This window comes from Anguilla anguilla, chromosome 5, assembly GCF_013347855.1.
Source record: "Anguilla anguilla isolate fAngAng1 chromosome 5, fAngAng1.pri, whole genome shotgun sequence".
Lineage (NCBI taxonomy): Eukaryota > Metazoa > Chordata > Actinopteri > Anguilliformes > Anguillidae > Anguilla > Anguilla anguilla.
Window position 1 is genome coordinate 65,147,551 of NC_049205.1, and position 18,014 is coordinate 65,165,564.

The 18,014-nt window shown below is 44.0% G+C and overlaps 2 protein-coding genes across 7 annotated transcripts in view; one reads left to right on the plus strand and one right to left on the minus strand.

The window, feature by feature from the left end:
• The window catches only part of LOC118227655 (T-lymphocyte surface antigen Ly-9-like), a 168,526-nt gene that overhangs the window by 93,748 nt on the left and 56,764 nt on the right, over window positions 1-18,014 (minus strand). The window lies entirely within an intron of this gene.
• Window positions 1,751-18,014, plus strand: part of LOC118227659 (T-lymphocyte surface antigen Ly-9-like) — a 33,952-nt gene continuing 17,688 nt past the window's right edge. The window contains exons 1-6 of one of the 4 annotated variants that reach the window (XM_035418401.1): window positions 1,751-1,928; window positions 4,629-4,759; window positions 11,993-12,001; window positions 13,297-13,557; window positions 14,703-14,711; window positions 16,124-16,132. In XM_035418401.1, the coding sequence (XP_035274292.1) occupies window positions 1,840-1,928; window positions 4,629-4,759; window positions 11,993-12,001; window positions 13,297-13,557; window positions 14,703-14,711; window positions 16,124-16,132 (508 nt within the window). In that variant the 5' untranslated portion in view covers window positions 1,751-1,839. Of the gene's footprint in view, window positions 1,929-4,465; window positions 4,540-4,628; window positions 4,760-11,992; window positions 12,002-13,296; window positions 13,558-13,812; window positions 14,638-14,702; window positions 14,712-16,123; window positions 16,133-18,014 lie in introns of those variants that run through there. The other 3 variants (XM_035418403.1, XM_035418402.1, XR_004765321.1) reach the window with 3 other exon arrangements.

Genomic DNA, 18,014 nt, shown 5'->3' on the forward strand with positions numbered 1-18,014 from the left:
GATAAGAGCGTCTGCCAAATGCCTGTAATGTAATGTAATGTAATGTATACATCGCTAGAAAGCTTATACTCTCACCTACGGAATAAATGAATTGTCAATCAAGCCAGATTTGACAATACATTTTACAAGAAAGTATTTATGTTCTCTATTTTTGTTATTTTGCAAGACATTCTAATAGAGATGTTACAAAGCCGCCCACCTTGGTGATTTGAGTAGTAACAGCTCTACCTTGTGGAGTATCTTGAGCCAGTATAATGTGAATTTGGGTGTGTTGCACCAGGTGCTTGATTTTTACATAATAATACCCAGTGACTCTTTGTTGAGTGGTTAATTGAAAAAAGAAACTAATTGGGTGTATTGCGTCAGGCACTGTCAAGAACATAGAGGAACAGAAAAATAAACTAAAAATGATAATACATAGTCTTAAGAAAAAAAGTTGTGTAAAATTGATCTTTGGCGATGAAAAGTCGGGGGGCGGGGGCCCACACCAATATTCTTTCGGGGGCCCAGAATTCCTAGCAACGGCCCTGAGGAGCCTATTAATTCCCCTCTTTAATTTGATCTGTTAAAAAGGTTACCTCTTTTTAAGTGATTGTTTGCAATCACATAAAAAGCAACACAATAACACAATGGGATTATATTCGTCATGCCAGGCATAGCAATTTCTGACATTGTGGCTTAAGAGGGTAAATAATTCCTCTTAACGTGAAAAACACCTAATTAAGAAAAATGAACAGCTTGTTAAAATTCTGAGATTGCAACTGTGGTTGGAACGAAAACCAGCATACACAGTGGGGCCCCTGGACCGAGGTTGAGAACCACTGGTGTTTCGACCATTTCGAAGCCGTGAAAAACGCAGAAGCATGGCTGAATTAACGCACTTCTCCCTCGGGTCCCGCAGAAGAAGAAAAAATAATTTATTTGCCCTTTTACAGCAACAAAAGATGAATGAAAAGTGGTTGTAAATTAGTCTTTGTAGTCGAACTTAACGAAAAACTGGTTACAAAATGAATTTATAAGGAAGAGCGTGATCAAAATAGTATTTTTTTTACCAAGCGCCCCATTTTCCATCGGCTAACCCGAAATACAACTGCGCCTCACGTCATATAGCCTTTGCCCTCTCACGTCACCTCAAACGTGGCATTAGGCATATGAAACACAAGTATAATTCAAAACCATTAAACATAATCATCAAAGGCCATACCTCAAAACATAAATCTTAATTCAGTATGTTAAATGAAAATGGCTATAACAACTGGTTTAAACAATATGACCATGGTCCAGAACTTTCTGATAGGTGTATGAACTGAAACCAATTGTTCTGTGTAAATATGATGGTCTTTGAATTACCAGACGTTTGAAAGTGCCACATAGTTCTCTGTGATAATCTGTTTCACATATGTCGTTCAAACAGTCCAGAATAATCTGACGCGTATCCAATCAAATAATCTTATTAATTAAATTCGGATTTACTCCGTTTCACGAACGTCAATTGTGAATTGATGAGTTAATCTAATATTGAATATTAGATCTCGGATAACTGCGCGCACCAGCTCTGTTATGAAGGGGATATTAATTGCACGCCAAAAACTGGATCGCACTTCTTATGTAGACACAGAGGGAAGTGACGCTGCCCTTTGAGGGACACGTACACACACACACACACTCACAGACACTTGGTGCATTCGGTTGTAGCGTGGAGAGCGAGGAGTTAATTTAGCCGAGCTAATTCAGGCGAACTGAGGACAGCAACGGGTAAAATCATGAGAAAGGAGGAGGCGCGTCCGCGATCTGATCAAGACCCCGTAAAGCGCGCTACCGCAGAGAGGAAAGAGAAGGATGAGCAGCACGAATGAGCGATATCCCTTAAACGTCTTTAAAAAGAAAGATGAAGATTATCCTCTGTACTTTCCTGCTGTGCATTACAGGTATGTATCGTCCTCTGTATGTTCCCGTTTATTTCTCCGTCGGAATGAGTCCGCTAACGTACGACTGGTTTAAAGCTCTTGTCGGCTTGTAAACTGCAGTAACCTAACTAGAAAATCGAAAGTAGTTCTGAACAGCCTATTGTCGTTGATTCTGTGAAATGGGTGGAGGTCTTTGATAGCTTCATGCCAAGTTAAAGATGCGACTAAATCGTTGACCGACCAAGCCTGACCGCCGCGGCTCGTTTTTTTCTGGAGTTTTCATGAAACGGTAATCTAGTTGCGCAATTTTCAACCGGTCGCGTTTGCCAGTAGTCTCTGGATGTTAAATATATTAAGCTCAATATAATTTATCTGTCTTCCAAATCGGCCAATCCTCCTCCAATCCAAAATAGGAGCAGATCCAATCGCGTTCCTGCAGAATCCACAATGAGACGCAGGTCGATTTAACTGGATGGACACACTGACTCTGATTCCATGTATTAAGTAGTATGTTAGTAGTTTGTGTAGAAAACAAATGCTGAATCATGTTTTGGTTCGGGCTTAATAATTAGTGGAGCTTGACATTTAATTTTCTGATTTCTTTTCCAAGCATTTTCTGGACAAGCACATGTTTGTAATAATTCGGATTGTCTAGGCATAAATAAGCCACAAGCAGCGTTTAATATGAACAATTTTGTTCTGTATCCAACATTGGTACGCAGATAAAAATAATATTAATATCTAATCGACTACATAGACGAAAATATGTGGTATTTCTTTGCAATTCACAAGTCCAGTCGTTGTAGAAAATCCAAAAATCTGGTTCGTAATAAATACGGTGGAATTTCTAGTTAGCATACGATTATGATGCGCCAGTAAAGCGCAGGCTCGAGTTCAGGCAGAAAGCGCGTGCCGCTCTGCGCATCCGCCCACGCCCTATTCCGGGTACAGCGCATTTCTCGGAATTAAGCGCGTTTGTGCGGTCGAGGTGGTGCCTATTCTGCACGGACGAATGTGTGACTTCCTCTGCAGCCGAAACCAGAGCTTTCTGTAGGTCGCGAATTACCTGTCAGATTGAGTCGGAAACCATCTGTTCTATGAGGGAGAGGGTCATTTTGAACAAGGATCCCAGTTGCTGTAACTGTCCATTTTGCTGGGATAGGGTGGGGAACAAGGCCAGGGTGGCAGAAATGTGAACCACCACGCAGCATCAAGAATGATTAGTGGTGGCAAACAGACTGAAAGAAGCCGTGTCCTCTATGTACTACAGAAAATGTTCTCAGGATTGATGAAAGTCCATAAGCTAGCATTATGGTTGTGCTGTTATGGTAACATATTAATAGGAAATTTTTAAAAATCATGTTACCAAGAATAATTGTATTCCCTTTTTCACAATTTGAAATATATAACAGTTTGTAGGTCTGTTCTGTTATTGCAGTGTCCTCCACCATTTCAGCAGAGTTGACACTGACAGGCGTGTGCTTCAGAAACACACTGCACCCATTACCACTCTGTTTCACTGCACCGCTGTGTGTGCGTGTGTGTGTGTGCATCTGTTTGTGTGCGTGTGTGTGTATGTGCATCTGTGTGTGTGTCTGAGAATGTGCACACATTTGTGTCTGTGTGTGTGTGTGTGTGTGTGTATATGTGCATCTGTGTGTCTGAGCATGTGCACACACTTATGTGTGAGTGTTTTTGTGTGCGTGTGTGTGTGTGTGTGTGTGTGTTTGTGTGTGTATGTGTATGTGAGTGAGTGTGTGTGCTCGCACGTGTGTGTGCGTGTGTGTGTGTATGCGTGCGAGTGTCTGTGTGTGCATGTGTGTGCATGTGTGTCTGAGTGTGTGTGTGTTTGTGTGTGTATGTTAGTGAATGTGTGTGTGCGTGCATGTGTGTCTGAGTGTGTGTCTGAGCATGTGCACACGTGTGTGTGTGCGTGTCTGTGTGCGTGTGTATGTGTGTGCATGTGTGTCTTGAGTGTGTGTGTGTTTATGTGTGTGAGTGAATGTGTGCGTTCGCACATGTGTGTGTGTGTGTGTGTGCATGTGTGTCTGAGTGTGTGTGTGTTTGTGTGTGTATGTCAGTGAATGTGTGTGTGCGCGTGCATGTGTGTCTGAGTGTGTGTCTGAGTATGTGCATGCATGTGTGTGTGTGCATGTCTGTGTGCCTGTGTATGTGTGTGCATGTGTGTCTGAGTGTGTGTCTGAGCATGTGCACACGTGTGTGTGTGTGCGTGTCTGTGTGCGTGTGTATGTGTGTGCATGTGTGTCTGAGTGTGTGTGTGTTTGTGTGTATGTGAGTGAATGTGTGTGCTCGCACGTGTGTGTGTGTGTGTGCATGTGTGTCTGAGTGTGTGTGTGTTTGTGTGTGTATGTCAGTGAATGTGTGTGTACGTGCATGTGTGTCTGAGCATGTGCAGGCATGTGTGTGTGTGCGTGTGTGTGTGTGTGCGTGAGTGTCTGTGTGTGCATGTGCGTCTGTGTGAGTGCATGTCTGTGCACGCATGTGTTTGTGTGTGTGTGTGCAGTATAAAATGCAATGCTGTATCTCTGTGTCTCCAGCAGTGAGTGTGTTCGGCCAGTCTGTGGAGCTGAACGGCATTCTGGGACAGAGTGTGAAGTTCCCAGCTGCAGTGGAAAAGCGTGGATTTTTGATGTACGGCACTCTCACCCTTGGAGAAGTGGATAGCGGTAAATTTAAGACGTCCCTTAATGGGAAGGACAGAGACAGACTGCAGTGGGACAGCAGCACTGGACTCTTCTCCCTCTCTGGACTGAAGATGGAGGACATTGGAGAGTATGAAGTACGGAATATAGACCAGAACATAATAACCGTCTTCCAGCTGAATGTGTACAGTAAGTACCACTGTGTCCGTGTCTATAGTATTACTAATGCAGTAGTGTGTGTGTGTGTGTGCGTTTATGTGTGTGTGTGTGTGTCCTAGATTAGCTTGAATTAAAGGGGAATTTTACCTCTATTGAATAGCAAATTGTGTATCATCCAGTGAAGATGGGGCTACTTATGCTGCAGAGTCCAAAAATGCCACATTTATATTTACATGTGGTCATTTATAACAATGACATTATTATTATTATTATTATTATTATTTGTAGTAGTAGTAGCAACAGCGGTACTAGTAAGAGTAGTTCTAGATCTTATATGATCTCAGCAATAATTTTTGTTCTCTGCTGCACCATTATAGCCCATTATACCTGAACATAACTATGATACACACCTGTAACAGGTAACAGGGGTCTAAGGTCATGTGACTTTGATGTACTGAGTACAGCAGCAACAGCAGCTGCAATATATTACTGTCACCAAGGCCACTGATCAGAGGCAGATCTTTAACTCTGTTATCGGGAAGGAGAGTTTCACACTTTAGGAACAACATTCTGAAGTAAATTTATATTACAGCTATCTGAAAAGGATACTCTGTATAATTATAAGGCTAAATGTATGTATATTTGTTTCACTAGTTTCACTTTGTAAAATGAAACAGACATGATTTCTCTACTGTAATGTGATTATATGCTGTCTTTAATTTGTGTTCATAACTGTTCTAATATATTGTAACCTTTATTTGTATCAGCCATGTGTATTATTTAAATCTTAACAATTGTCATTTTTGTAACTAGTAATACTGAACTATTTACATTGAACTCTTAAGTCTATACATTTCCATTTATACGCATATTGTATTCAGTCTTCATTAAATATTTAAGTTCCCCCTCTTGTGTTCCCCCCGGGACCTTAATTAGGGAACACATCTTGGTATGGTTAGTTTTGGGGAAGGAGGATTGTGCTGGTAACATGCTGCTGTGCTACTGCTCCTGCCATGTTGGCTACTTCCATTAAATGTTATACCTGACGATACTCATTGTAGCCCAGTTCATTACACCTTCGCCTCGACCGAGACTTGGAGAACAGCCTCTTCCAAATATTCGGGTTACGGACTGGTGGCAGCGGGTTTTTTTTTTTTAACGTTCAACATTTTTTTGGCAAGTCTTACAGCCAAGGCAGTGAACTAAGATGGCGTCTTTTTCAATTAGCCACGAAGCTAAGAGTGGTGAGTGGACTTTATAAAACCTTCAGTAAACCGATGGATATTGGAGTTTAAAAGGACACCGTTATCACTCGCTTCATTCTAAGTTGGGACAGTTCAAAAGCATGTTAACAGATTCCATAATGGAAGCCTCGAATGTCCCGTTATTGAGCGAGCTAGACTACGATAGCGAAGCGGAACTCGGTACCACAGTGCAACATTCTGAAAACGCGCTTTCTGGCAGCAAAACTACGAGAGTAATTCATTACAAAGTTGAACTCCCTCCGTGTTTTCACGGGGACGGTAAGGATAAAGAAAGTTTTTCTCTGTGGAAAGCTAGGTTAGAGCTTGCAGTAAATGCCTGTACGGACGTGCAACGGCAAGATTTAGCCACCATTCTCCCAACCAGGCTAAGCGGAGACGCATTAGCATACAGGCTATCTTTGCCGCCAGCCACCCACAAAAATTATGAGCAGTGCGTAAAACTAAATGATGTCTTTGGAAGGAAAGAATTTTTGCTGCATTTCCAAACGTTTGTCAATGCTAGACCCCCATTGCTCCCCCATACAATGCCAGCCACATGACAGCTCCTACACTGAGCACATCCACTTCCCCAACCCAAGTGCAGCAACTGTCAGCGATGGTGTCCACAAAGACTATGTCTAATTCAGGCCAACCCTCAGAACTTATGACAATAGTTCAGCAGCTATCAGCTGATCTTAAAGCTCTCAGACTTGATGTGAATCACTTACGGCAACAGCGCGATCCTGCTTCACGCAGTTATCGTGATGATTTCTACAGACAAAGACATTACTCACCTGATTGGTCCAATTTGCAGCGTGGTAGAGACAGGCACCGCCCGTCTCCCCGCTCTTCTCCAGAGAGGTATGCGCACACTCCTCGGTCACAGCAGTATAGCTCCTCGCATGCTTCCTACTCCAGCTACAACCCCTCGCCTGACCACAGGAGACAACGCTACTCTCCTTCACCCTCATCTTCTCCACGTCGGCATGATGGCCATGACTACAGCCACTACAGACATCGGAGCCCAGACCACAGACGACACATCAGTCCTCCCGACCATCATCGCGATCATCGTCACGAGCCGCGGCACTCCAGCACGTTGGCGCCCAGCAGATCACACAGCCCACCACCTCTGCCAAGGGACTATCGTCATCACGTCAGCTTCGTCGACGAGGACGTCAACCATCAGGGAAACGCATGGTAGCAGGTACTGAGGGCCAAGTGTCTGCTGCTCCAGAGAACAGGCCCCAACAACAAACTGAACGGGTAACATCCTATGTATTTGCAATTGTTGAGAGTACTGCAGTCCACGCTCTTGTAGACACAGGCTCAGACATTTCATTGATTAGTGAAACCTTGAGAATGTCAATTCCCTCTCTGAAGACAAAACCCATTCAAAAGTCCTACCTCCCTGCAAAATCAGTGGCTGGTGAACATCTTGACACTCTGGGTATGCTCCCTATTACCATTCGACTAGGTGAAGAGCTTTTCACCCAGAATGTCCAAGTAGTTAGGAATGCTATTCAGTCAGTCATCCTTGGATGGGATTTTCTCTGCAAACATCATGCTGTAATTGACCTGAGAGAGAACCACTTGAAATTGTATGACTGGACTGCTCCTCTCTTAAGCTACCAGCAAATGGCCCCTCTCAAGTGCGGTGCTGTGACACTGGCTCCCATAGTTGTCCCTGCCATGTCACAAATGAACATTTTGGCAAAACTTCAGCCCACTACATGTGAGCCAGAGCTGACATGCAATTACACTGGTCTTCTAGAGCCTGAAGCCCAATCTGTACCAGGTCTCTGCGTAGCACGTACCATGACTCCTGTCAAGAAAGGTGTAACCTGTATTCGTGTCATGAATCCCACAAATGACGACTTATGTGCCAAGGGACACTAGACTAGGAGAGTTTCACTCTTTAGTCAAACAAAAAGGTGAGGAGTTCTCCATAGTGGGCAATACTGTAGCTGAACGGCAGACTCAGATCGAGCCCCAGCCATTGCCCAGTGTAGACCTCAGTCAGTTAGTACTAGACAGTGTACAGCAAGAACAGCTGAAGATGTTGATTCTGAAATATTCTGACGTATTCAGTGCTCATGCCCAAGATTATGGCCGCACGGATGTTATCAAGCATAGCATCCATACGGGAGATGCTCAGCCAATCAGACAAAGAGCGTACAGAACATCACCCCACATGCGAGCAGAAATAGACAAGCAAGTTCAACAGCTCCTTTCTCAAGACCTCATTGAAGAAAGTTGTAGCCCTTGGTCTTCCCCTGTCGTTTTGGTTAAAAAGAAAGATGGCAGCTACAGATTTTGCATAGATTTTAGGAAGTTAAATGCAGTCACTGTCAAAGATGCATACCCCTTGCCACATCCAGCAGATGCTTTGGATAGCTTGTCAGGCGCTTGTTGGTTCAGTACCATGGACTTATCCAGTGGCTATTGGCAAGTCGAACTAGACACACAGGATAAGGAGAGAACTGCATTCAACACGGGAAGTGCACTGTACCACTTCAAAGTAATGCCTATGGGTCTCACGAATGCCCCGCCCACATTCCAACGACTCATGGAGCTTGTGCTCCGTGGGCTCCATTGGAAAGAATGTCTAATTTATCTGGATGATGTGCTGGTGTTTAGTCGGACCTTCACTGAGCATATCAAAAGCCTTGAGGAAGTTTTCAGCCGCTTCCGTTCAGCCGGTCTCAAGTTGAAAGCCAGCAAATGTCATCTTGCCCAAAACCAAGTGTCTTTCCTGGGACATGTAATATCCGGTCAAGGTCTGCAGCCAGACGCAAAGAATCTTGATAAGGTCAGAAATTGGCCTATTCCCAGGACCACCACTGAAGTGAGAGCCTTTGTGGGGTTGTGCTCCTATTACAGGAGATTTGTAAGTAATTTTTCTGTTCTTGCTGCACCCCTTCATGCTCTCACACAAAAAGGTGCTGTGTTCAGTTGGTCTGGTGACTGTGAGGATGCTTTTCAATCACTAAAGCATGCCCTCACCAGTCCTCCAATTGTGGCTCATCCTGATTTCACGCAGCCCTTCTTGTTATACACTGATGCTTCACAAAATTGCATAGGCTCAGTGCTTGCCCAGATACAGGACAAGAAAGAGCGTGTTATAGCCTACGCAAGTCACACCCTCACTCCTTCAGAGTGAAAATGGTCCACTTATGACCGTGAGCTTTGGGCCGTGGTATGGTCAGTACGACATTTTAAACATTTTCTGTGTGGAACCCCATTCAAGATTGTCACTGATCACAAGCCTCTTCTGAGTCTAAAGAATGCCCCTGTTGACAATGATCCAACAGGCAGAAGAGCACGCTGGATACTTGAACTGGATGTTTATGACTTTACCATCATTCACAGAGAAGGAAAGCAACATGCTAACGCAGATTCCCTGTCCAGACTACCGGACTCTCCTGCGACACAAACAAAAGCAGTTCAGTGTGTAATGTCCAGTTCATTTCCGGAGATAGCGCCCTCTCCTGTTGAAAACCAGAACAATGACTCTGCCAATGTTCCTGATACCATGCCTACATTATCCATTGATCTGACAGAACTCCGAGCCCAGCAACAGGCTGATTCCTGTATCAGCACAGTCATGTCCTGGAAAGAGGAAGGTAATCGTAGGCCACCTCTTGGCAAACTCAAACATTCGCCTGCCACCTTAAGGAAACTCTGGCATGAATTCCCTAAACTGACAATTAAAAATGGAATAATGTGTCATGGAGTTAAGCACTCTCCCCGCACCCCGCATACTTACCAAGTGGTCCTGCCTGAAGTGCTCATTCCCACAGCTCTGAAATGCCTGCACGGAGGAAAATTTAGTGGACATTTAAGTGCAGAGCGCACTTTGCTTAGAGCCAGGAAAATTTGTTATTGGCCTTATATGTCCCGTGACATTTACAAATTCTGTTCAGAATGCTTACCTTGTCAGTCACGCAGTTCTCCAACTCCTCATGAGAGAGCCCCATTACAGTCCATTCATGCAGACAGGCCGTTCCAGAAAATTGCTGCGGATCTCACCGAGCTACCCATTACTTCGCAAGGACATAGGTATGTTTTGGTTCTGATGGACTATTTTACTCGTTATGTCAATCTTTACCCCCTGAGAGATCAGCGAGCCACCACAGTTGCACAGTGCATTTTTGAAGATTACATCAGGCAACACGGTATTCCAGAGTCAATCCACACTGACCAAGGTAGACAGTTTGAGTCAGACCTGATCAAAGAATTGTGTATCTTACTTGGAATTGAGAACGCGCACCTCTCCGTACCACGCACAATGTGATGGTATGGTTGAAAGGCTGAACAGGACATTGAAAGACCAACTTGCTAAGTATATGTATCAGAGTGGGGGTGAATGGGACAAATACTTGCCTCAAGTGGAATTAGCCTATAACACTAGCATCCACTCCAGTACTGGATTTTCCCCTTTCTTTCTCGCTCATGGAAGAGAGCCACATTTACCGGTAGGCATCCTCCTAAATTGGGATCCTGCTGTAACTACTTCTACACCAGGCACGCCAGCAGCATATGCCTGTGACCTAACTGCACGTTTATCACATGCTTTCAAGGAGGCTGCTGAACAGTCCACAGCAGCTAAACTTCACCAGAAGAACCAGTACGACAAGAAAATAGTGTTTCACCCACACAAAGAAGGTGATTTGGTGCTCTTGGATGATCCAGCTCAAAAGCAGAATAAGCTTGCTCCCAGATGGAAAGGACCATACAAGATTCTGAGACGGATGGACAAGGACGGCCAGCCAGGGGTCACCTATGAGATCTCAGACCCAAGGAATACAGAGTCCAGGAAGTGGGTAGTACACCACAACCGCCTCAAGTCTTATAGAGGCTCATCGTTGGCCTTACCAGCCAGGTCTCCCTCCCCTGTACCTCCTGGTCTTACCAGTGTTACGGCCCCTTGCTCAGCTCCCCTCACTGCATTGTCAGGAGCACTGCCCTTTCACCTTCCTTCCCCACCTTATGTGCCTAAAAGGCCTGTAAAGCAGCCTGCCCCTGCTGCTGGGACTGCACAGCCATGTCAGGCCCTTGCCCAGCCATTGACTGTGCCCACCCCTGGTCCACAGCCCAGGCCTTCCCTGTCTTTTGGACTCCCTGGTCCTGCCAGGCCCCCTTCCCCTGTACCAGCTACTCCATCCAGAGTTACTCGCAGTGGTCGCACGGTACAGAAGCCCTCCAGGTTCAGAGACTTCATTACATAGCCTGCTGTTTATGGCTGTTGATATGTATTAAAAACAGTTCTCACTCTCACATGCATATACATTGTATGTTCACACTCATACATCTCTCATACATGCCTTCTCATTATTCAAATGTTCATACTTGCACTTTTGTCAGGTTTCATTTTACTACTTACTGATCTAATAAGTAATTGGTTAACTGAGTAGTAGGTCTGATGCCTACTGCCTATATATATATATTATTTTTTTGTCCTACTTATCTTGAGGTAGCACTTCTTGCACTGTTCTTCTGTAGCTTTGTTATATGTTTGGCACTAGTCCTGATTGTTCTGGAAACGAGGACGTTTCTTTTTGTACCAGGGGAAGACTGTAACCTTTATTTGTATCAGCCATGTGTATTATTTAAATCTTAACAATTGTCATTTTTGTAACTGGTAATACTGAACTATTTACATTGAACTCTTAAGTTTATACATTTCCATTTATACGCATATTGTATTCAGTCTTCATTAAATATTTAAGTTCCCCCTCTTGTGTTCCCCCCGGGACCTTAATTAGGGAACACATCTTGGTATGGTTAGTTTGGGGAAGGAGGATTGTGCTGGTAACATGCTGCTGTGCTACTGCTCCTGCCATGTTGGCTACTTCCATTAAATGTTATACCTGACGATACTCATTGTAGCCCAGTTCATTACACCTTCGCCTCGACCGAGACTTGGAGAACAGCCTCTTCCAAATATTCGGGTTACAATATTATCATCTCTCCCTTTGCATATGTGCCTGGAAATACTTTTAACCGCTGTGCCTAGAGGACAACGGTAAGTGACAGAGCAACACATGAATGTTCTTACCCCTGCGGATAGGATTAATACCGTGTTTATGGTTTTAAGATGAATAATAACACGTGATTGATTTAGACTATTTGCGAAATGTTTCATTTCCGCTTCTTACCAGAGGGACCCGTTGTAGGTCCCCTTTATATAAAGAATTAATCAGAGAGAAATGTTCTTTCTCTCTAGATACAAATAACTTTTCCATTAAAGTATTCTCCACTTGCATATGATCGGTCCAGATGAATCACATGGTGTATCTGGGCAGTATAGGTCACATTTTATTTGTCATATTGGATTTTCTGTTAAATATTTTATGGTTCAAGCCGGAAGGGTTTTTTAAAAATAATAATAATTTGCATAATATACAAAATTGTTTTTTTGCTAAGGTATGTTTTGGTTTAGATTAGAGAAACTGTATTATCCACACATGTGGAGAAGGACTCACAAAAGGCAACTGTACAGTACATTGTATTACATATGTACAAGTCTAGGAGTTCAGAGTGCTTACTGCATTCGGTGCTAAAGACCTCTTATAAAGATTCTTAGTGGCTTGTGGCATCCTATAGAGCATACCCGAGGGGAGCTGCACAAACTGAGACATCCTCCACAATTCTTTGTGCTTTTCCTCTGGATCTGAGCCATATACAAATCTGTGATCTGTGTCTGAGTTTTCCCCACCAGCTTACTGTTGGGCTATTCACCACTCTCATGCGTTTTTATAACTTGGCCATTAAATACAATAAGAAATTGTGTAGGTCATGAGTGATAAAATACATGCCAATGGACTTCATTCACTTCCATTTAATTTAAATAGAAATCTAATTTAAAAACAGCAGGGCTTGAACCACCCAATCGCCGCTTGCAGTTATGTATTATTTTCAGTTCTGCTGTGCTGAAACTAGCTGCTACAGACACACTGCTCTTCTTTTGGAGGAGTGATGTCATAATGAGGTGGCTTACTGATGATGTCATTTATTTTCCTCAGTTGGAGGGATGGTGTCATTATCTTAGTAATGCAGGCTGCCGATCACATTGGGCAAAATTTAAATTATGTTTATCTGTGTATTTTATCTGTTCAGTTCACTTTTATATTTGATTAACTTTATCACAATACCAAATGGAAACCTTGCTCAATTTGATTTTTTATGCTGTGGCCCTATGCTTATTGCCAAGAGCTTATCATTCAGACACACATTTAACTCATAATTATTGTGCATTAATAAGGTGTTTGAATACTGTATTCTCTATCTCACTCTCATCTCACTCTTCTCTCTGCACAGTTCCTGTATCAAAACCCCATGTCAATGTCACTCGTAATGAATACCGCTGCACTCTGCTGTGCACTGTGGACAAAGGGACAAGAGCGACCCTGTCCTGGTACAGAGAGGGTGAGAAGGAGAGCTACGGCAGCTCCCCTGTGGAAAGTGCTCCACATCTGCATCTGCTTTTGCCTGTGGAGAGGAGCGGTACATACACCTGTGAGGCAAAGAACTCAGTCAGTAATGAGACGGCCTCAATCACTGTGGGGGCCCACTGCACAGGTGAGCTTACTGCACCTCATTCACACCTGCTCACATCTTTCCTTACCTGTGTACTCTAGTTCTTAATGATGAGAGAGTCTCTAAAATAGGAAAGTGTCTTGTTTATTTTTGTGTATTTTGGGAAGGAGCGATTTTATTATTTTTTATTTGTGCTCCTGAATAATGAAATGAGTTTATTTCAGAAGAATAAGTTCTCCTAATAACAAGATTAAACAATAACTAGCTACATGGCAGCATTGCACTTCTGTACCCTAGAAACCTCCATGATGAGGCGGCCTCCATGCTCTGTACTGAAATAAAGGACCAGGTCTCTCCTGTGAGAGATTCTTCACCTCTGTGGTTAAATAATGTTTCAGTTATATTCAGTATCAGGACAGATCCGTCGGTACGGGTGTTTTTCTTTCATTACTCCTCTCCCTCAGAAGCTTGCGCTGAACTCACCATTTGATATGGACCCAACACACCATTACTGAGGAAGAGGCTGTTTTAATAGTCATGTGACCTTTCTATTCTCAGTTTACAGTGGCTTTTGCTCTGAGACTGGCTCATCTTGGCCTCTTACTTACTCTGCTGATTCTGTAGAAGTGTTATGTGTCTACCATCAATCAACAATGTGTACGCTGCTATGTGGCCATATTCCTGCATTGTGATTGGCTGTCCATGTTGTTTGTCTTTGAGCAGGCCTATTCCTGCAGAGTGATTGGCTGTCCATGTTATGTGGCAGAAATGACTGTAAAAACTCAATGCAATTTGCTGCCTAATGTTTTTGAATAGAAGCAGTGAAATATTTTGTAGAGTGCAGGTGTGTCTGTGCTGCAGGTACCGTACCATAGGCTGTAGGTGTGTCTGTGGGCGCAGTAGTATTTCTATATATATATATGTATTTCTGTTTCTATATTACATCTCACCAACTCTCTCTCCAGCTGTCTTTCAGATCCACACTCAACATGTGTCTACCAGTGTCAACCTGATTATTTCATCTGATATATTTTTATTGTATTACGTTAATGGTAGAAAGGGCCATAGTTTTGGGACCCCCAATGGAGACTGTCAGCATTTAAATATTTTCTGCACAGCTAATTATGGATTTCTTGTGTTTATTTTACCATGTGTCCTTGGACCTGCTCCTGGTGGACCAATCACAGATCCTGTCTGTAAGAATTCCCATAATCCCTGTCTACCCACAGCTACACACTGGAGTCTCTGTGCTACACACAGCTACACACTGGAGTCTCTGTGCTACACACAACTACACACTGGAGTCTCTGTGCTACACACAGCTACACACTGGAGTCTCTGTGCTACACACTGGAGACTCTGTGCTACACACTGCTACACACTGGAGTCTCTGTGCTACACACAGCTACACACTGGAGTCTCTGTGCTACACACAGCTACACACTGGAGTCTCTGTGCTACACACTGCTACACACTGGAGTCTCTGTGCTAAACACAGCTACACACTGGAGTGTCTGTGCTACACACTGCTACACACTGGAGTCTCTGTGCTACACACAGCTACACACTGGAGTCTCTGTGCTACACACTGCTACACACTGGAGTCTCTGTGCTACACACAGCTACACACTGGACTGCCTGTGCTACACACTGCTACACACTGGAGTCTCTGTGCTACACACAGCTACACACTGGACTCCCTGTGCTACACACTGCTACACACTGGAGTCTCTGTGCTACACACTGCTACACACTGGAGTCTCTGGAGTGGAGTGATTGGCTGTCCATGTTATGTGGCAGAATTGACTGAAAAAACTCAATGCAATTTGCTGCCTAATGTTTTTGAATAGAAGCAGTGAAATATTTTGTAGAGTGCAGGTGTGTCTGTGCTGCAGGTACCGTACCATTGGCCGTAGGTGTGTCTGTGGGTGCAGTAGTATTAAATAAACAGCATGGTAATGAAATGCAGCACATTACTGTCACCAGGGCTTCCCAAATATCCATCAGACGCACATGTGCAAATTTTTGCCCCTCCTCTGGACACAGGATGAAATTCACTGGAATGTGATTTATGAGATTTTCACTGACTGACTGGCCAGTGCTGGTGCCTGTAGTTAATTAACTGCATATAGCTAAGTAATTGAGCTATCAGCTACTGAGGGGTAATGAGAAGACATGAAAGACACAGTACGGCTAAAACTTCATTTTGGATTGGAGGAACAGTTACTGGTGATGAATTGGTACATCAGCACCAGTATTAATACAAATAAGCATACGTATTAGCCAGAAAGCACAGCCAAGAGGGGACACATGCAGTAGGCAGTTCAGGGAACACAGACTGTTCCATCTGTTTCTGTATTACATCTCACCAGCTCTCTCTCTCCAGCTCTCTTTCAGATCCACACTCAACATGTGTCTACCAGTGTCAACCTGATTATTTAATCTGATATATTTTTATTGTATTACGTTAATGGTAGAAAGGGCCATAGTTTTGGGACCCCCAATGGAGACTGTCAGCATTTAAATATTTTCTGCACAGCTAATTATGGATTTCTTGTGTTTATTTTACCATGTGTCCTTGGATCTGCTCCTGGTGGACCAATCACAGCTCCTGCCGGTAAGAATTCCCATAATCCCTGTCTGCCCACAGCTACACACTGGAGTCTCTGCTACACACAGCTACACACTGGAGTCTCTGTGCTACACACAGCTACACACTGGAGTCTCTGTGCTACACACAGCTACACACTGGAGTCTCTGTGCTGCACACAGCTACACACTGGAGTCTCTGTGCTACACACAGCTACACACTGGAGTCTCTGTGCTACACACTGCTACACACTGGAGTCTCTGTGCTACACACTGCTACACACAGCTATGCACTGGAGTCTCTGTGCTACACACTGGAGTCTCTGTGCTACCCACAGCTACACACTGGAGTCTCTGTGCTACCCACAGCTACACACTGGAGTCTCTGTGCTACACACAGCTACACACTGGAGTCTCTGTGCTACACACTGCTACACACTGGAGTCTCTGTGCTACACACTGCTACACACTGGAGTGTCTGTGCTACACACTGCTACACACTGGATTCTCTGTGCTACACACAGCTACACACTGGAGTCTCTGTGCTACACACTGCTACACACTGGAGTCTCTGTGCTACACACAGCTACACACTGGACTGCCTGTGCTACACACTGCTACACACTGGAGTCTCTGTGCTACACACAGCTACACACTGGACTCCCTGTGCTACACACTGCTACACACTGGAGTCTCTGTGCTACACACTGCTACACACTGGAGTCTCTGGAGTGGAGTGATTGGCTGTCCATGTTATGTGGCAGAATTGACTGAAAAAACTCAATGCAATTTGCTGCCTAATGTTTTTGAATAGAAGCAGTGAAATATTTTGTAGAGTGCAGGTGTGTCTGTGCTGCAGGTACCGTACCATTGGCCGTAGGTGTGTCTGTGGGTGAAGTAGTATTAAATAAACAGCATGGTAATGAAATGCAGCACATTACTGTCACCAGGGCTTCCCAAATATCCATCAGACGCACATGTGCAAATTTTTGCCCCTCCTCTGGACACAGGATGAAATTCACTGGAATGTGATTTATGAGATTTTCACTGACTGACTGGCCAGTGCTGGTGCCTGTAGTTAATTAACTGCATATAGCTAAGTAATTGAGCTATCAGCTACTGAGGGGTAATGAGAAGACATGAAAGACACAGTACGGCTAAAACTTCATTTTGGATTGGAGGAACAGTTACTGGTGATGAATTGGTACATCAGCACCAGTATTAATACAAATAAGCATACGTATTAGCCAGAAAGCACAGCCAAGAGGGGACACATGCAGTAGGCAGTTCAGGGAACACAGACTGTTCCATCTGTTTCTGTATTACATCTCACCAGCTCTCTCTCTCCAGCTCTCTTTCAGATCCACACTCAACATGTGTCTACCAGTGTCAACCTGATTATTTAATCTGATATATTTTTATTGTATTACGTTAATGGTAGAAAGGGCCATAGTTTTGGGACCCCCAATGGAGACTGTCAGCATTTAAATATTTTCTGCACAGCTAATTATGGATTTCTTGTGTTTATTTTACCATGTGTCCTTGGATCTGCTCCTGGTGGACCAATCACAGCTCCTGCCGGTAAGAATTCCCATAATCCCTGTCTGCCCACAGCTACACACTGGAGTCTCTGCTACACACAGCTACACACTGGAGTCTCTGTGCTACACACAGCTACACACTGGAGTCTCTGTGCTACACACAGCTACACACTGGAGTCTCTGTGCTGCACACAGCTACACACTGGAGTCTCTGTGCTACACACAGCTACACACTGGAGTCTCTGTGCTACACACTGCTACACACTGGAGTCTCTGTGCTACACACTGCTACACACAGCTATGCACTGGAGTCTTTGTGCTACACACTGGAGTCTCTGTGCTACCCACAGCTACACACTGGAGTCTCTG